The sequence below is a fragment of the Anopheles coluzzii genome, chromosome 3 (assembly GCF_943734685.1).
Source record: "Anopheles coluzzii chromosome 3, AcolN3, whole genome shotgun sequence".
Classification (NCBI taxonomy): domain Eukaryota; kingdom Metazoa; phylum Arthropoda; class Insecta; order Diptera; family Culicidae; genus Anopheles; species Anopheles coluzzii.
Genome location: NC_064671.1, coordinates 78607588 through 78622376, shown reverse-complemented (window position 1 = coordinate 78622376; position 14789 = coordinate 78607588). Strand labels below are relative to the sequence as shown.

Sequence of the window (14789 nt, the reverse complement as noted above, 5' to 3'; positions counted from 1 at the left end):
TGTTCTGATTATTTTTTGGCCTTTTTGTTTTGGTCTTCATAAAAATCAAATAAATTACTGTTTATCTGGCAGCACTGTACCAACTGTCAAACGACTGTTTTCGTAGCTGCCCATGTGCTATTTGTTTATGTGCAGCAATTTCGTCACCATTGGTCGGCGAAAGAAGGTGTTGTTGGAAAAATTAGACGAAAAACGTGCTTTTAAATTAAGTAAAAGGCTAAACCGCATACAGAGACACTGTATGAAGGTGTTGCAGTGTATTTTTTGTGATATTTAATATAGTAGATCCGTTAAATCATGGGTAAAAAGAAGGCTAATCAGCTGGGCCGATCTCTGATCAAGGACCGGTTCGGCCAAGGGAATCGAAAAACGGTTGCCGATGGAAGCATGGTAAGTTGCTTCTATTCCACCCAAACACACACACATACACATATACTCTTTCCTCACCAAACGTGAATCTCCATTCCAGCTCCACACCACCGAAGTGCAGGACGGGTACGATTGGGGCCGGCTGAACCTGCAATCCGTGACGGAGGAATCCTCCTTCCAGGAGTTTCTTCGCACCGCCGAACTAGCCGGCACCGAGTTCCAGGCGGAGAAGCTTAACATCACGTACGTCAACCCCAAGTCGAAGGTGGGCCTGCTGACCACGAACGAGCGGGTGGAGATCATCAAGAAGCAGGTCGACATGAAGGACCTGCTAAAGATACCGCGCCGCCCCAAGTGGACGAAGGACACGACGGCCGAGGAGCTGCTGCTCGCGGAAAACGCTTCCTTTCTCGAGTGGCGCCGCGGGCTGGTGGCGCTCCAGGAGCAGGACGGCATGCTGATGACACCGTACGAGAAGAATCTCGACTTCTGGCGCCAGCTGTGGCGTGTGGTCGAGCGAAGCGACATCGTCGTGCAGATAGTGGACGCCCGCAATCCGCTGCTCTTCCGGACGGAGGATCTGGAGCGGTACGTGCAGGAGGTTGACCCGAACAAGATGAACATGATACTGCTGAACAAGTCGGACTTTCTGACGGCCGAGCAGCGCGTTCACTGGGCAAAGTATTTCGACGGGCAGGGCGTTCGGGTGGCATTTTACTCGGCCGTGCTAGCGGCGGAAGAAGCCAAGAAGGAGCAGGAAGCGGAGGAAGCAGCGCAGCAAGCGGCCCAAAACGGGGAGCAAGCAGATGACGAAGAGGAGGAGAAGGAGCAGGAGGAGGTTAAGGAGCGGTTGGGAAATTTAAAACTGTCCGTTGACAGGGCGGAAAAGACGCTGGAAAAGATAGAGGAAAAAATCGAGGACCTTGCGCGCGAGGAGGACGCAGAGCCGGGCGCGATTCGGAACAGCTCCAAGCTGCTCACGAATGCCGAGCTGATTGCGCTCTTCAAAAGCCTGCACCGGGCGGAACGTGTCACCAAAGACGTCGTGACAGTCGGGCTGGTCGGGTACCCGAACGTCGGCAAGAGCAGTACGATCAATGCGGTCTTTCTCGAGAAAAAAGTGTCCGTTTCGGCGACGCCTGGCAAAACGAAACACTTCCAAACGCTGTACGTCGACAGCGAGCTGATGTTCTGCGACTGTCCCGGGCTGGTGATGCCAAGCTTCTGCATCACCAAGGCGGACATGATACTGAACGGCATCTTGCCGATCGACCAGATGCGGGACCATGTGCCGCCGGTCAATCTGCTCTGTACGCTCATTCCACGCCACATCCTCGAGGACACGTACGGCATAATGATTTCGAAACCGCTCGAGGGTGAGGATCCGAACCGGCCCCCGTACTCGGAGGAGCTGCTGCTGGCGTTCGCGTACAACCGGGGCTTTATGACGGCCAATGGGCAGCCGGACCAGTCGCGCGGCTCCCGGTACGTGCTGAAGGACTACGTCAATGGGAAGCTGCTGTACTGCTACGCTCCGCCCGGGGTAGTGCAGGACGATTTTCACCGCTTTCCGGCAAGGAAGAAGGAAGAGGCAGACATTAAGCTGCTACCACCGAGACAGCAGCGCGCGATGAAGGTGCGTTGCGACTAGTGGAGGTAGCTCGGAATCGGAGCTACCCAATTCCGATTTCGTGTTTTGAATCATTTCCGGATTCGATTGCGATTCTGGAGTAGGTTTCGGAATCGATTCCGCGATCGGAATTGGCTCCGGAATCAGAATCGATTCCGGAATCGGAATCGTCCTTGGAATCGCATTTTGCCCCGGTAATGGAATCAGAAATTAACTCCAGAAATGGAATTGGCTCCGGAATGAGAATCAGTTCTTGAATTGAAATAAGTTTCAAAAGCGAAATCAGTCCGGGAATCTCCATGAGAATGGATGGATCATCATTGGATCCAAACGCCTATGCTTATGGAGGTGCCGAATCCGACTCCGCTTCGAAGCTGATTTTGATTTCGGAGCCAATTCCGATTCCGGAGCCGATTCCAGAGTCGATTACGAAACGAATTCCGAAGCCGATTTCGGAACTAATTCCGAAGCTGATTCCAATTCCGGAGCTAATTCCTATTCCGGAGCCAATTCCGGAACTAATTCCGCAACCAATTCCGGAGCCGATTCCGGAAACTGATTCCAGATAGTAGATACCAAAAAACTTCAAAGCTAGCCAAAATCGATTCCGACAAAAACTTAATTTTTCCCATCACTAGTTCCGACCACGGCCACGTGCTGATGAAAGCGAAACGTTAATATTGTTGCTTTGTTTTTTAGATGAACCTGAAAAAATCCAGCACAGACGTTGACGAACAGTTCTTCAAGGAGCGAGCATCGCACGGTTTAGTGAAGGGGCGCAGTGACTTCCCGAACGTTCGACCGATCGGACCATCGGGCAGTGCGGCGACACTGTCAACGACTGACGGTGTGATCGTGGCCGGCAAACCGTGGAAGCACCAGAAGCGTGAAAAGCGTGAAAAGCTAAGGCGCAAGTACGCGCACCTCGATCAACACTAATCGATTCGATCGATCGTTGGGGCGTGCGTGGAATTGGGGGGAAGGGGTTCAATTACACAGTATGTTGTTCTATGTGTATAGATTTAACAAAAATAAAAAAATAATCGCTCTACACTTCCAAATACCCTGTGTGCTGTTTGCTGTTGTTCAACTTTAATGTCGTCTCTGCGTGTGTGCATTGGTGTAGCAATTTTACAATTTTTGCAAATGATAATGCAAATTAGTTTAAACAAAAACACGTACACACACACACACACACACACAATTCCTTTAACGTGTTTGTTTTCCAGCGCGAAACAAAACTGAAATTGGTCCAAAAATTTATCAAAATAAAATAATTGTCACTAGCATGCATCATTTTGCCATTTTTTTGTCCTGTCGTGCTGTGTGTGTGTGTTTCGCTATTTCCATTCAGCTTGCCGGGGGAGCTGGGGCTGGGACAGGCCATTCAAAAAGAGGGAAAAAGGGATTCTGGATGCAGTAGAAGCTCTAGTAGAACTGTACACAGTGCAGTACACTGCGCTGGCATTTGTTCTCGAAATCGTGCAGCAGCTCGTCGATATCGTTGTCCAGGTCTTCGCTTTGAGCCATCTACAAGAAGAGAGGAAAAAGAGAAATCGAATGAACGGGATTGAAGACAAGCGAAGCGAAGGGAATTAATACAAAATGAAAAGTGAATTGTTTAGCATCGAATAAACACAAACAAACGATTCCTTTGGAAATATATCTGTTTTTTTTATTTGCATTCACCCTTGCATTAACAAACAGGAGCATTAATCGAAAAACAAAAAAACTACCTATAATACAAATTAAGCAAATAAAAATCTCCTTCTTCACTTACCATCGTTATCAGATCACAGATGAGAAACGCGCCAACCGTCGCCTCCTCGTGGTTGTCCTGTATGTCAATGTTGATCACGTGCACCGGCAGGTTGTAGCTGGGAGTTTTCGATTCCATAAATTCTATCACCTGCAAAATAGATGTAGCGCATTCGTATTACTGTGCCAATGTGTGTTCTACATTCTATCAGCAGCTATTGCTTTTCCCAACCTGATCGTAAACTCGCTCCTCGCACGTGACCAGCACATCGAACCGCTCCGTGCAGAGCTGAAACTTTTCCGGGCAGGATTTTATTCGCCTATTGCGATCGAGCATGTGTAGTAGGCCGTTCTGTGTGTAGCTGTGCAGTCGCATTAGCGGTTGTTAAGGAAAATATCTTGTTTGCGTTTTGGAAATGTGTTGTTGGTGGTTTTTGGTGTAATAAAAGGATAGCAATATTGGTGCAGTAGCGCACCATTAGCATGGCAACATGTCAACAAATTTAATTTTTAGACTAAAAATCGCCCCTTGAATGAAACCGATTTTAAACTTTAATACAACAACGGTAGACGGTTATATAAAAGAATTTAAAGAAACTTCCTATCCAAATGGAAGAAAGCGACGTTAGCTACATAGAATGGTTATCAACGTTCTTGGCTAGGTTATTGTGAAGAAATGTATGGAGGTTGCATTTATGCATTTACCTTTTTAAACTGTTCCAGAAGGGATTATTTGTGGCACACAACCGGTGACGGTTGTTCCAGATAGTTAAAAACTATATTATTTAGAACAATTCCTATAAATGGCTTAAGACTGCTTTGTCTCTTGCGGGTTTAATTAAAAGAGGAATAGTCTTGCCACTTCAAACGAAAAATATGAGATTCGAACTCGCGGCTGGTTGTGTAATTACATCGTACATTTAAATGTGACTATACCAGGGAATGGCATTGCGACCAAAACAGTTAAATTCTACAACAATTGGTAGAGCTCCAAATGGCTTCAATGGATAAAAGTTTATCTTAGTTGGATGAAAATTCCCAAAACCAAAAGCTTTTTCGTATTTACAATTTCTAACAATCGCATCTATAGTCTTGCCGTCCCGAGTGTTAGTTAAAAATTAAGAACTTGACAGTATTTCTTTTAAAATGAGTTGAATCATTCGATAATTTGTGATTTCAACTATGCGTGTGTGCTTTCGTAGACTAAGTGAAGAAAAACAGGGTTCAACATAATTTCTGATATACGTCTGTGTAGAAGTGAGACACCGTGCGACATCCCCCCCCCCCCCTCTCCATAAATCCCTGAAATTGTAATTAATTTATCCACCGTTGTAAAAAGAGGGTTTCCTCTCTCCCCAATCCCATTCGTTACCGATCGTCGATCCAAGCATCATTATTACGTGTAGCAACAAAAATGAGAGAGAAAAAAGGATACTATTGCTTGTCTTTCGCGGCCAAATCGTTGTAGATGTCGTCGTACGTGGTGCCGAACTCGTACACGTTCGGCCGGTCCGCTGCCGTGCCGGGAAGCTTCACCTTGTCGCCCGTACCGAACGACCGTACCTTGAATCGCTTTTTCGCCAGAAACCCGTGCGCCTCCATCGATCGGTTCATGTTGGACGAACAGATCACGGCTATGGAGAGTGGGCTAACGTACGCTTGGCTCATCGTTTCCGGCACCGTTGTTGTTCCGGCCGGTTTTGTTGTTTACTGTTGCTCCGCTGCGTTCTGTTCTCGTTTTGCTCCCGTGTTTTTCCCCCGGTGGTGCCGCCTTTCGTTTTGCGGCGCGTTTTAGCTGCTGGTCGGCGACTGCTCTATCCTACAATGAAAAGAATACTGTCGGTACGTTATTGTGTGTATTTATTGTGGAAATTAACTGCTACGAACAGTAAATAAACGCTAAAATCGTAGGACTTGTGGCCAATGTTTTCGTATCCAATGCGCTGCGGGTAATAATAGCAGCAAAAATTGTACCCTGTCCTTCAGCTGTCAAAGGTGCAAACGTCAAAGTAGCCAAAAGACGTCACTGCGTGCAGGGGCGCTCTCGGTGCTGCGTGCGTCCAACAAACAGAAGACAGTGCGAAAAGGCCATTTCCAGGGTGGGAAACAGCAGCTCCTAAAATTGCTCCTTCAGTACTACGTAAAATGAATAGGACATCTTGAGCATCTGGAACGACAAGTAAGGCAAGTAAGATGCATTCTTCAGAATTTTCAAACTGTAATTAATGTTACCTTGCCAAACTGGGCCACATTGACGAAGCGAAACTTGCCCGCCGTTACGCCGAGCGGTTTTTGGGATCGTTGCAGTAGCAGGCGAAGTTTGCGGCGCATCGAAATGGAAAACTTGTACCACTCGCTATCGTAAATGGCGAGGGCAACGCTATAGCTCTAGTGGAAAAGGAGAAAAAAATCGAAAACAGAATTTGGAATTACTTTTTGAAGCTTCATCCATAGGGTATCCAAAGCACCTCCGTGGTTAGATCTGTTCCGAAGTAGCAGTAGCCGTAAGTTTCCACCGTCACCAAAATGATCTGGACACAGACATTCGCCACCGTCGAGCTGAAACCCTGGGCGAAAATTCACGTTCACTAAAATGGATTTAATTAAGTTTAACGAAAAGAAGGGAATGCTACTACCGTCACCGCTATGTAGAGGATGAGACTGCACCAGATCATTGTACACTGAATGAACTGCACGAAAAACACCCAGCGGAATGTTGTCTCCAGCAGGAACACGCAGCTAGGATATGTACGGGTCAGACACACTCAAGTTATTCCCTGCAAAACTTTCAATTTGAATTTACTTACTCGAGTACCCGCTGATGCATGGAAATGATCTCGTTCAGCTCCTTTTCCGCTCGGTCTTGCGCTACTCTCGCTAGACAGTGGATTCGGAGTGCAACGAGCTTCAGCATGGCCGAACAGTACTTAACATTGCTGAAAATGGTCAGCAGCTTTGTGCCACCGGTAAACCCGAGCGTATAGATCGTGGGCCACATAATGGCCACATAAAACGTATAGTGCGCCATCGAAGTCCGAATGTTCAGGAAGTACAGCTCTTCCTCGAGGTGCAACACGTGCTCGACCGGTTCCGTGCTGTTGCGCACAGCAAAGTAGGCGGAATAGGTCGTCCAGACGGGCATGAACCAAAAGAACGTTGCCATGGAAAAGTGACAGCAGCAGTAAATTTTGGAGAACCGATCGACCCGTCGGTTCACTGAGATCAGGTACTCTCCCAGCTCTGTGGGTAGGTCTTGGAGGACTGAAAGTGTAGCAGTGTTACGAAGGATGTTGCGAAGGTTTGGAACAATCGATTGGCTGCATACTCACCTAGAGCTGCCAGATCCTGCAGCTGATGCACCAATCGCTCGTAGTTGTCGCGTTGAAAGGAAAACATTAGCATGCCGAAGAATGCGTTCGATTCGAACATCAGCTCGGCCGTGCCGCGTACCGCAACCTCGAGATCTGGATAACCGAACAGCACTTTGGGTAGAACCACCATCGCGCAGAAGTAGGAAAAGATGAGATAAAAACGGTACCGCTGGGAACGGTCACCCCACAGTCCGGCGATGGTTTGAATTCGCAGCAGAAACGGCATCACTGCTGTTTCATCCTTTAATTTTGGCAGTACCATCGTGCGTTTGTCTCGAGGAGTTCCGAAGGAAGTAATGAGACGAAGTCGCTCAGAAGGCATCTATTTTATTCCTCCTCGCGAACTGAGGTCTGACGGACGACACAATAATTGCTTCTTGATGTGTTCAGCCCCGAAGGTAGGTATCGTTTGCAGTTCAATTATCTCGACATTGACATTGATACTATCAATCGAAAGGGTTTAATGAGAAGAGCTTCTGTTCATTATTAGCGATTGTGATTAGCCTGGCCATGTCTGAATAGCAAACAAAGTAGGAGTATTTAAAGGTTCTGTTTCAGTCATGCAACCTTTTTCTCAACATTTCACGTCCAATCAGCAGCAAGAACAAGAAAAAGTCTGAGGAAATAATGTAAAAAATACGTATCAATCCGTAGAGGTATATAAGAAAATAGAATGGCCCTTGAAAGAATGTTTTGAAACATAAGTGTTAAAATTCTCCTTGAACACCTCCATGACTTCTTACATCAATTATCAGTTCCAGAGGTTGGAATAATTGAAGATCTTTGTCTGGATAGATCCAGGTCAAACATCTGGACAAATATTTGGCACCGAGCCAGTTCCGAGGCAGAAATTGGGATAGTTTCGGTAATAAGTAGTTCCAGGACCCTATGTTCAAAATGGTTTTGAGAATTAGTTCCAAAACCGGGAGCCGGTCATTGCCAAGATCTAGATTAAATTCTAGACCCTATATAGATACGGATTGACTATCCGGCTGCGTGGTAATGAATTAAGTCTCGAAAGCCTGTGTATGTATAGGCCGGCATGTCCGCGTAGGACGTAACGCCAAATAGAAGAAGATAGATTCGGAAAACTTCATTCGTTGCCAAGCCCAAAAAAAAAAACATTCACTGTACATCCATCTTTATTACATCCTTAAGTACGACGTAAGCAGAGTAGGATAAGTTGACAATCCTGCTAAATTCTTCCAAATTAACGCGAAAAAACTTCCCCACCGTTATGTGTGCATGCCTTTGCGACTGTCTCAACATCATCCTAATGCTGCTGCGAAAGGCTATTGGGTAGTTGTACCACCGTGTAGCATAGAGTGCGTGCTCCAGCAGCTGCTGTTGTGTCGCAAGCCGCGTCCCGAGTAAACAGTACAGGAATGTTTCCGCAGTGGCAAGAAAAAACATTACCACCACGGTAACCGATTGTAGCGAAATGCCCTGCAAAAGAAAGTTCAATTATAACCATCTTTTTGTTTTTGGATTTCCAAACAAGACAAAACTAACCACGTTCGTTAGATAGATGAGAGAAATGCTCCAGTTTAACACGCAGGTCAACCACTGCAGCATCAGCATCGATCGGATTGACGTGTTCAAAAGCCTGATGCATTTCAGTAAACCACTGTGCATCTGCCCCACGTTGCGTATGGCGCTGGCAGTTCGTTCCGCTGATGCCATGCTTTCCAACTGCTCTACCATCTCTATAGTCAGCCTGGTGTACAGTGTACAGTGTCCAATGCTGCAGCAGATGGTCATCACCTTCAAATTGCATACGTAACCACACATAACCACGACGGGTAGCATGATCAGCACGAAGGTTATGTAGTCCTCGACTGAGGTGCGATTCTCGAGCCAATAGAACTTCACCTCCAAATGTTGCACAAACCGCACGGGTTCGGTAGAATTGGTCGACCTGTAGTAGTGCGCACAGATGGAAGGTATGGGTGCAATCCAGTAGAAAAGTGTTACAGCACCCATGCAGGTCGTTTGCACTTTGGCGATAATATCCGCTCGACGGTTGAACCGGGTCAGCTTATACTTTAGTCTGTACGAATGTGAGCATACTGAAAAGAGAAACAAATGATGATGCCAAAAACGCAATTTTCATTAATTAAATATTACCCAAAACCGTAAGGTTCCTCAGTTCCTGGATGAACGCTTGGAAAGTGGCCACATCGTATGCAAAGAACATACTGCCGCCGTAAATATTGCAATTAAACAGGAATTCCACACTGGCGCGTACACGCTGGTGACCATCGGTGTACCCGCCCGTTAGTGGCGGTATCACAAGAAAGATTAAATAGAACAGAAAAATGCAACCAACTCGAATTCGCGACCGAAATCCTGTCCCATTCATGCCCACGATATGCAAAAGCCTTAGCACGAAGGATAAGACCGTGTCCGGGGAGGAATATTTTTGAAACAGTTCAAACTTCATTGTTGATACAACCTGACTATTCGAAAGGATGCAGTTTTGTATTATGCAAAAATGATACAAAAACGTATAATAAAATGTGGCATATAATTATGATTATGTAGTCGATGGAACGAAATGAAAATCAGTAAAATATTTTTTTTTTCTTTTGCTCATCAACGGCCTCGATTTAATTTATTGATTTTTGTCCTCACCGTAGTGAACTTAAAAAGTCAAAGGGTTAGTTCGTTTGCGAGCAAAAACGCTACTAATGACTATTCAATTGCACATCGTTAGCTTTCCGTCGTCTGGTCCGACGGGGGAGTTCCCCTTTAAAATTGATCCTTCAGTACGATGTAGAACGAGTATGATGTTTTTGCCATCTGTAAATTAAAAGATGCATTAATAAAGAAAATCTTTCTTGCCACAGTGGAAGGTCTCCCCATACATTGCCAAACTGCTCAATGTCGACGAAGCAAAACTTGCCAGCCGAGATGCCGACCGGTTTCTGGGCACGCTGCAGTACCATTCGAAGCTTCCGTTGAATCGAAACCGAACGGCGATACCAGAGGCTACCGTACGCTGCACGTGCTACGCTTAAGCTCTGTCTCAAACAAATGGTACAAGTGGTACAAGTTAGAGGGGAACGGAAAAGTAACTGAAACTCAGCGAAAAACACCTTACCTCCGATGTAAGATCACTGCCAAAGTAGCAGAATCCGTAGGTTTCCACTGTTAGCAGTATAAACAGTACACCCACATTTGCCGCTTTTGTGCTAAGACCCTAGGAAGAGTGATAAAAAAGGACACAGCAGTGAATGGTGTGGCAGACAGATCACTACAGTGCTTTTAGTTACCGTAACGGCGACGTACAGAACTAAGCTGCACCAGATCATTACGCACTGTATGAACTGTCCCAGAAAAACCCACCGAAAGATGATTTCCAACAGCTCCACACATCTGAAAGCAGCTAGAAATGTATTCTATCCACACCATACAGGCAGACCTTACTTTAGCGCCTTCTGATGCATGACGATGATTTTGATCAGTTCCTTTTCCGCTTCGCGCTCGTCCAATCGGTCCATAAACTGGATTCTCATCGCCACAAGCCTGAGCATTGCCGAACAGTACTTCACGTTGCTGAAGATGGTCAGCAGCTTTAGTCCACCGAAGTACGCTAACATAAAGATTGTAGGCAGCATGATGGCGGTGAATATGGAGTAATCTACCAGCGAGACGCGGGTGTGAAACCAGTACAGCTCCTCTTCCAGATGTAGCACATGCTCGACCGGGACGGATCTGTTCCGTGCTCGCAGGTACGCTAGGTAGGTGCTGGACGAAGGCGCCACCCAGTAGAAGATGGCCAAACACAGATGGCTGCAGCAGTAGATCTTGGAAAACCGATCGATACGATGATTGATGCGTACCAGATAGTCGCCCATCTGCGAGGGAACGTCCTTGCGGAAAGCTTGAAAGGGATAGGAGTTGCTCAAAGGTTCCTTTTATCAATCATTATCACGCACCAATCTTTGATATGTCCTTGTACCGGTACACCAGATCATCATAGTCGTCTAGCTTGAGAGAAAACAGCAACATCCCAAACAGTACGTTCCATTCGAAAATCAGCTCAGCTGTTCCGCGAACCATTGTCTCTAAATCTGGATAGCCGAAGGCAACCTTCGGAATAACTACTAGCAGACAGAAGCTTAAAAATGCCAACCGGAACTTGTAGCGATAGCGTCGTTCACCCCACAGCCCAACGAAACGCTGCAGGCGTAGTAGAAGCGGCATCACGGCGTACGGTTCGGACAGCTTCGGTAGCACCATGATGCACTTGCTTGCTGACTGGTTGGATGTATTCGAAGGACTAAAAGGCACGGGTTCTGGCACACTGGTGGACAAAAAATGGACAGTGAATTGTATTTACTCTTAAGCAAATTACCTTGTTGCTTTCTTTGCAAATAACATATTTGCACGCAAAAAACGAAATGCAAACAATGTGATGTTGATTCAAGCATCGATAAGGACATTCCCGTATTATTGGACGATTTTGCAGAACCAGTAACGAATCGGGTGGAACCAAGACAACATCGGACAATCGGATTTTCGCTTTCGCGGAAACTCCTTGATGCACAGGTTGATTAGGTGTACGTAATGATTATTTAAGGTACAAGTTGTTGTTCTATCCTGATAACCGAATGGGTTCTTATGGCATCCAGAGAAACAAAACACGGTAGGCTGATCGCTACAAAAGCACATTATAATTAATTAATAGTGATAGTGATAAACGGGTGGTCCCGTGGTACAGTTGTCAACTCGAACGACTCAATAACATGCCCGTCATGGGTTCAAGTGTAGAATGGACCTTTCCTCCGTAGCCAAGGATTGACTAACCGGCTGCGTAGGACGTTACGCCAAATAGAAGAAGAAGAAGAAGTGATAATGAATGTTTATCCTCAGACTGATTTCAGCTGAAATTATTTACTGATTATTGAGATCATTAATTCACTACTAACACGAATCACGTTCAAATCTTATTTTGAATCCCAATCGAAATCCCCAGATGTGATTCAGTCCGATTTCGATTACGTCTAATCGGAGACGATTCGAATCTCATCTAGGGATTGAATCTTCCGAATCCTGTATCTACCAACCTTAAACTAGACTAGTATGTAAGAAGTAAGATTCGTGACTAGCTCGACGAGTTTTTATTACTTTTTTCGCGATTCCACTCAATGATTCTCGATGACTCGAAAAGACACATTGTACATTCCTATTGGATTCCAAACCTGTTCAAAAAGGAGCGGTAATTATGAGAAGAGTCCCAAAATTATGATTAAAACCCATGGAAAACCCTTTATCATAATAGAATGAATCACTAATAATTTTTAAAATTCTAAAATAAGAATGAGTGATTTAACTCACTTTAACGGCTCTTCTGCCTTCACTTCCTCGCTAAAATGAGTGATTATGTTATTGGACGAAAATGTAATTTGGTAGTTTCAATATTTTAATTTCAAATGCGTCTCCCTTTCCGAATCGCCCTGTACGCGCTCAGCTGATCGTACGAATCACCTTGTGATCTAATAGCTTTTCTAACGTCAAATCTCAAAGAGCCGAAACAAATGTAAAAAAAGAACAACACAATCATAATAATCATTTTATCAGCTCAAACATCTATAGCCGGTTTGATTTTCAAAAAGCAAACCACCAACTCAAAACGTTCATTAAATGGGTTAAAGTGGAATTGCACCAAATAAAACCCTTTCTGCAACAATTATCCCCGCACACACTGGGAAGCGTAACGACCACCTGCAGCACAATCACGCTTATCAGTGTGATGGAAATCTTTCCGTGTGGTTTGTTTCGTACGGCACAGCAAACCAACCACCATCATACGATGATCAGCAACTGGACGGCTCATCAGTAGCGTTCACCCAGAGGACCCGTACGTACCAAATGTTGTTTCCCGCTTCATCCCGAACACTGCTCCACCGTTGGATAAATCAGTGCGGAGTATTTGAATCCCGGAGTTTGAAAACCACCGGACTGCAGATACGGCAATTAGGTGCAAGTGCTTCATTGTTCGCTGGAGTGCAATTTACCGCTCCTTACAGTAGTAGCGGGCTGAGCCGGCGTTTGAAGGAGCAGCAGACGATCAGTAGTGGATACAGTAGCAAGAAGGTGGTCTATTGTGCAAGCGTTTTGGTTTCATTCGTGGCAGGAATTAATTGTCCATTTCTATTACCTCTCGTTTGCAGTATTCAAATATGTTACCGTCGCACGAAACGATGGCGCAGCGAGGTGGACCCGTCGAGCCGGTGCGCTTCACGAAAAACATGACATTCTTCACCAATCGAAAGCAAAGCTATGAAAAAGACAATCATACATTAAGGTATGGCTTTAATGGCACTGATTTGTAGAATTGTCCTCTCACACCTCTGCTTCTGCCTTTTCGCAGGCTGACGGCAACGCTCGACAAGCCGTTGGTGTTTATCTTCGCCTGGCTACAGGCGTCCGAAAAGCATCTGGCAAAGTACGCCGACTTCTATCTGGACCAGGGATTCGAAGTGCTGTGCGTCCACATAACGCCCTGGCAGCTGGTGTGGCCCGTCAACGGCTCACAGAAGGTGGCGGCCGATGTTGTCAAATTTCTCACCAACAACGCATTCCCCGAGGGGATCGTCATACACGGCTTCTCCGTCGGTGGCTACCTCTGGGGCGAATGTTTGGTGAAGCTGCACGCGGACCCGGCCGGCAAGAGTGTGCTGGCAAAAATCCGCGGCCAGGTGTGGGATAGTCTGGCGGACATAACGGAAATACCGGTCGGTGTGCCGCATGCGGTGCTACCACACAATCCCACCCTCCAGGGCGTCCTGCGCAACTATATCAAGTAGGTGTCGTTGGCTTATCGCAAATCGTGCGCTTTTGCACTTTGAACTCATCCCGTTCGCCCCCCATCCCCATTTTTGCAGCTACCATATGAAGCTGTTCCACGAGGAAGCAACCCAGTATTACGTGAAATGTACGCATCTCTTCCATTACGAGCCGGCCCAGTGTCCGGCCCTGCTGCTCGTCTCGAAAACGGATCCCGTCGGCACGGAAAAGGCTAACAATCGGCTGCGGAGCATTTGGGAATCCGTTGGAGTAAAGGTAAGCTGTGTACACCCTTACCGCAAGACGACTTACGCTTATCGACTTTGCCTCTTGTATCGCAGACATCGCTCAAGTGCTGGGATAAGTCACCTCACGTTGGCCACTTCCACAAGCATCGGGACGAGTACATCGAGCTGCTGCTCGCTCACCTTCGTGCCCTCGACCTGCCGATGTACAATCGTAAGGCTAAGCTCTAATGACCCGGCGACAAGCCAGTTATGATTTGTTGTGTAATCCAACGACCTGCCTGTGTTGGTTCGCTCGAACGGGAGCTGGTTTGATTAAAAGCGATAAGGTGATAAGGTGATAAGTACCCGGTCAGTTATCCAGTGACTTTTTCTGGCGATTAGCCTTTCTACAGCTACTACCAGTGTGACCTCTGTGTGGTCCACCGATAAAGAAACACATCAGGAATTAGATAAATATTTAAGCTGTAAAGATGTAGCAATAGTAGCTCTTTTGCTATCCTGCCCTTCAGCTGATATCTTTCACAACAAAGTATCGCAGCTAGCTGTGAAAAAGCAAGCAAATAATAAACTTCCCACGACAATGAAGCGCACGTGCACCACTGTGTGATCTTATGAATC

At 46.2% G+C, this 14789-nt stretch overlaps 6 protein-coding genes across 8 annotated transcripts; 2 read left to right on the top strand and 4 right to left on the bottom strand.

Annotated features, from left to right (window-relative positions):
* The first annotated feature begins 106 nt into the window (after positions 1-106).
* Positions 107-3060, top strand: LOC120959537 (large subunit GTPase 1 homolog). Its single transcript, XM_040382999.2, has 3 exons — positions 107-390; positions 470-2005; positions 2699-3060. The coding sequence occupies exons 1-3, from the start codon at positions 298-300 to the stop codon at positions 2936-2938; spliced, it is 1869 nt and encodes a 622-aa protein (XP_040238933.2). The 5' UTR covers positions 107-297; the 3' UTR covers positions 2939-3060.
* LOC120959540 (RNA polymerase II subunit A C-terminal domain phosphatase SSU72) lies at positions 3061-5754 on the bottom strand. 2 transcript variants are annotated; one of them, XM_040383003.2, is made up of 5 exons: positions 5645-5754; positions 5193-5593; positions 3990-4119; positions 3780-3908; positions 3061-3529 (listed from the first exon to the last, which is right to left on the bottom strand). In XM_040383003.2, the coding sequence occupies exons 2-5, from the start codon at positions 5423-5425 to the stop codon at positions 3428-3430; spliced, it is 594 nt and encodes a 197-aa protein (XP_040238937.1). In that variant the 5' UTR covers positions 5426-5593; positions 5645-5754; the 3' UTR covers positions 3061-3427. The 2 variants fall into 2 exon arrangements, with proteins under 2 accessions (XP_040238937.1, XP_040238938.1); XM_040383004.2 differs by having other exon boundaries at positions 5193-5576; positions 5645-5731.
* Positions 5755-6085: 331 nt separating this feature from the next.
* Positions 6086-7739, bottom strand: LOC120959539 (uncharacterized). Its single transcript, XM_040383001.2, has 2 exons — positions 7087-7739; positions 6086-7018 (listed from the first exon to the last, which is right to left on the bottom strand). The coding sequence occupies exons 1-2, from the start codon at positions 7448-7450 to the stop codon at positions 6561-6563; spliced, it is 822 nt and encodes a 273-aa protein (XP_040238935.2). The 5' UTR covers positions 7451-7739; the 3' UTR covers positions 6086-6560.
* Positions 7740-8172: 433 nt separating this feature from the next.
* On the bottom strand, positions 8173-9584 carry LOC120959542 (odorant receptor 94a-like). The gene is made up of 3 exons (XM_040383006.2): positions 9256-9584; positions 8641-9197; positions 8173-8574 (listed from the first exon to the last, which is right to left on the bottom strand). Exons 1-3 carry the CDS (start codon positions 9569-9571, stop codon positions 8254-8256), a joined length of 1194 nt encoding a protein of 397 aa, XP_040238940.2. The 5' UTR covers positions 9572-9584; the 3' UTR covers positions 8173-8253.
* Positions 9585-9737: 153 nt separating this feature from the next.
* On the bottom strand, positions 9738-12653 carry LOC120957786 (odorant receptor 49b-like). Of its 2 annotated transcripts, XM_040380143.2 has the most exons (6): positions 11070-12653; positions 10558-11014; positions 10404-10506; positions 10232-10330; positions 9996-10151; positions 9738-9930 (listed from the first exon to the last, which is right to left on the bottom strand). In XM_040380143.2, exons 1-6 carry the CDS (start codon positions 11371-11373, stop codon positions 9880-9882), a joined length of 1170 nt encoding a protein of 389 aa, XP_040236077.2. In that variant the 5' UTR covers positions 11374-12653; the 3' UTR covers positions 9738-9879. The 2 variants fall into 2 exon arrangements, with proteins under 2 accessions (XP_040236077.2, XP_049464997.1); XM_049609040.1 differs by having other exon boundaries at positions 9738-10151.
* Positions 12654-12746: 93 nt separating this feature from the next.
* On the top strand, positions 12747-14761 carry LOC120957785 (uncharacterized). Its single transcript, XM_040380142.2, has 5 exons — positions 12747-13230; positions 13308-13441; positions 13508-13939; positions 14022-14199; positions 14265-14761. The coding sequence occupies exons 1-5, from the start codon at positions 13006-13008 to the stop codon at positions 14397-14399; spliced, it is 1104 nt and encodes a 367-aa protein (XP_040236076.2). The 5' UTR covers positions 12747-13005; the 3' UTR covers positions 14400-14761.
* Positions 14762-14789: the final 28 nt, after the last annotated feature.

What these genes read in the sequence shown, in the direction of transcription:
- LOC120959537 (XM_040382999.2), top strand. Translation starts at nt 298, where the DNA reads ATGGGTAAAAAGAAGGCTAATCAGCTGGGCCGATCTCTGATCAAGGAC. An exon ending in CGGTTGCCGATGGAAGCATG is followed by an intron (nt 391 to 469) that starts GTAAGTTGCTTC and finishes TCTCCATTCCAG; the next exon opens with CTCCACACCACCGAAGTGCA. An exon ending in GACAGCAGCGCGCGATGAAG is followed by an intron (nt 2,006 to 2,698) that starts GTGCGTTGCGAC and finishes TTTGTTTTTTAG; the next exon opens with ATGAACCTGAAAAAATCCAG.
- LOC120959540 (XM_040383003.2), bottom strand. Translation starts at nt 5,425, where the DNA reads ATGAGCCAAGCGTACGTTAGCCCACTCTCCATAGCCGTGATCTGTTCG. An exon ending in GCCGCGAAAGACAAGCAATA is followed by an intron (nt 4,120 to 5,192) that starts GTATCCTTTTTT and finishes GCGACTGCACAG; the next exon opens with CTACACACAGAACGGCCTAC. An exon ending in AGGAGCGAGTTTACGATCAG is followed by an intron (nt 3,909 to 3,989) that starts GTTGGGAAAAGC and finishes TCTATTTTGCAG; the next exon opens with GTGATAGAATTTATGGAATC.
- LOC120959539 (XM_040383001.2), bottom strand. Translation starts at nt 7,450, where the DNA reads ATGCCTTCTGAGCGACTTCGTCTCATTACTTCCTTCGGAACTCCTCGA. An exon ending in GCAGGATCTGGCAGCTCTAG is followed by an intron (nt 7,019 to 7,086) that starts GTGAGTATGCAG and finishes CTACACTTTCAG; the next exon opens with TCCTCCAAGACCTACCCACA.
- LOC120959542 (XM_040383006.2), bottom strand. Translation starts at nt 9,571, where the DNA reads ATGAAGTTTGAACTGTTTCAAAAATATTCCTCCCCGGACACGGTCTTA. An exon ending in GAGGAACCTTACGGTTTTGG is followed by an intron (nt 9,198 to 9,255) that starts GTAATATTTAAT and finishes TTCTCTTTTCAG; the next exon opens with TATGCTCACATTCGTACAGA. An exon ending in TCATCTATCTAACGAACGTG is followed by an intron (nt 8,575 to 8,640) that starts GTTAGTTTTGTC and finishes TTTCTTTTGCAG; the next exon opens with GGCATTTCGCTACAATCGGT.
- LOC120957786 (XM_049609040.1), bottom strand. Translation starts at nt 11,373, where the DNA reads ATGGTGCTACCGAAGCTGTCCGAACCGTACGCCGTGATGCCGCTTCTA. An exon ending in TTCTGTACGTCGCCGTTACG is followed by an intron (nt 10,331 to 10,403) that starts GTAACTAAAAGC and finishes CACTCTTCCTAG; the next exon opens with GGTCTTAGCACAAAAGCGGC. An exon ending in GCAGTGATCTTACATCGGAG is followed by an intron (nt 10,152 to 10,231) that starts GTAAGGTGTTTT and finishes TGTTTGAGACAG; the next exon opens with AGCTTAAGCGTAGCACGTGC.
- LOC120957785 (XM_040380142.2), top strand. Translation starts at nt 13,006, where the DNA reads ATGTTGTTTCCCGCTTCATCCCGAACACTGCTCCACCGTTGGATAAAT. An exon ending in GTGGATACAGTAGCAAGAAG is followed by an intron (nt 13,231 to 13,307) that starts GTGGTCTATTGT and finishes TCTCGTTTGCAG; the next exon opens with TATTCAAATATGTTACCGTC. An exon ending in GTCCTGCGCAACTATATCAA is followed by an intron (nt 13,940 to 14,021) that starts GTAGGTGTCGTT and finishes CCATTTTTGCAG; the next exon opens with CTACCATATGAAGCTGTTCC.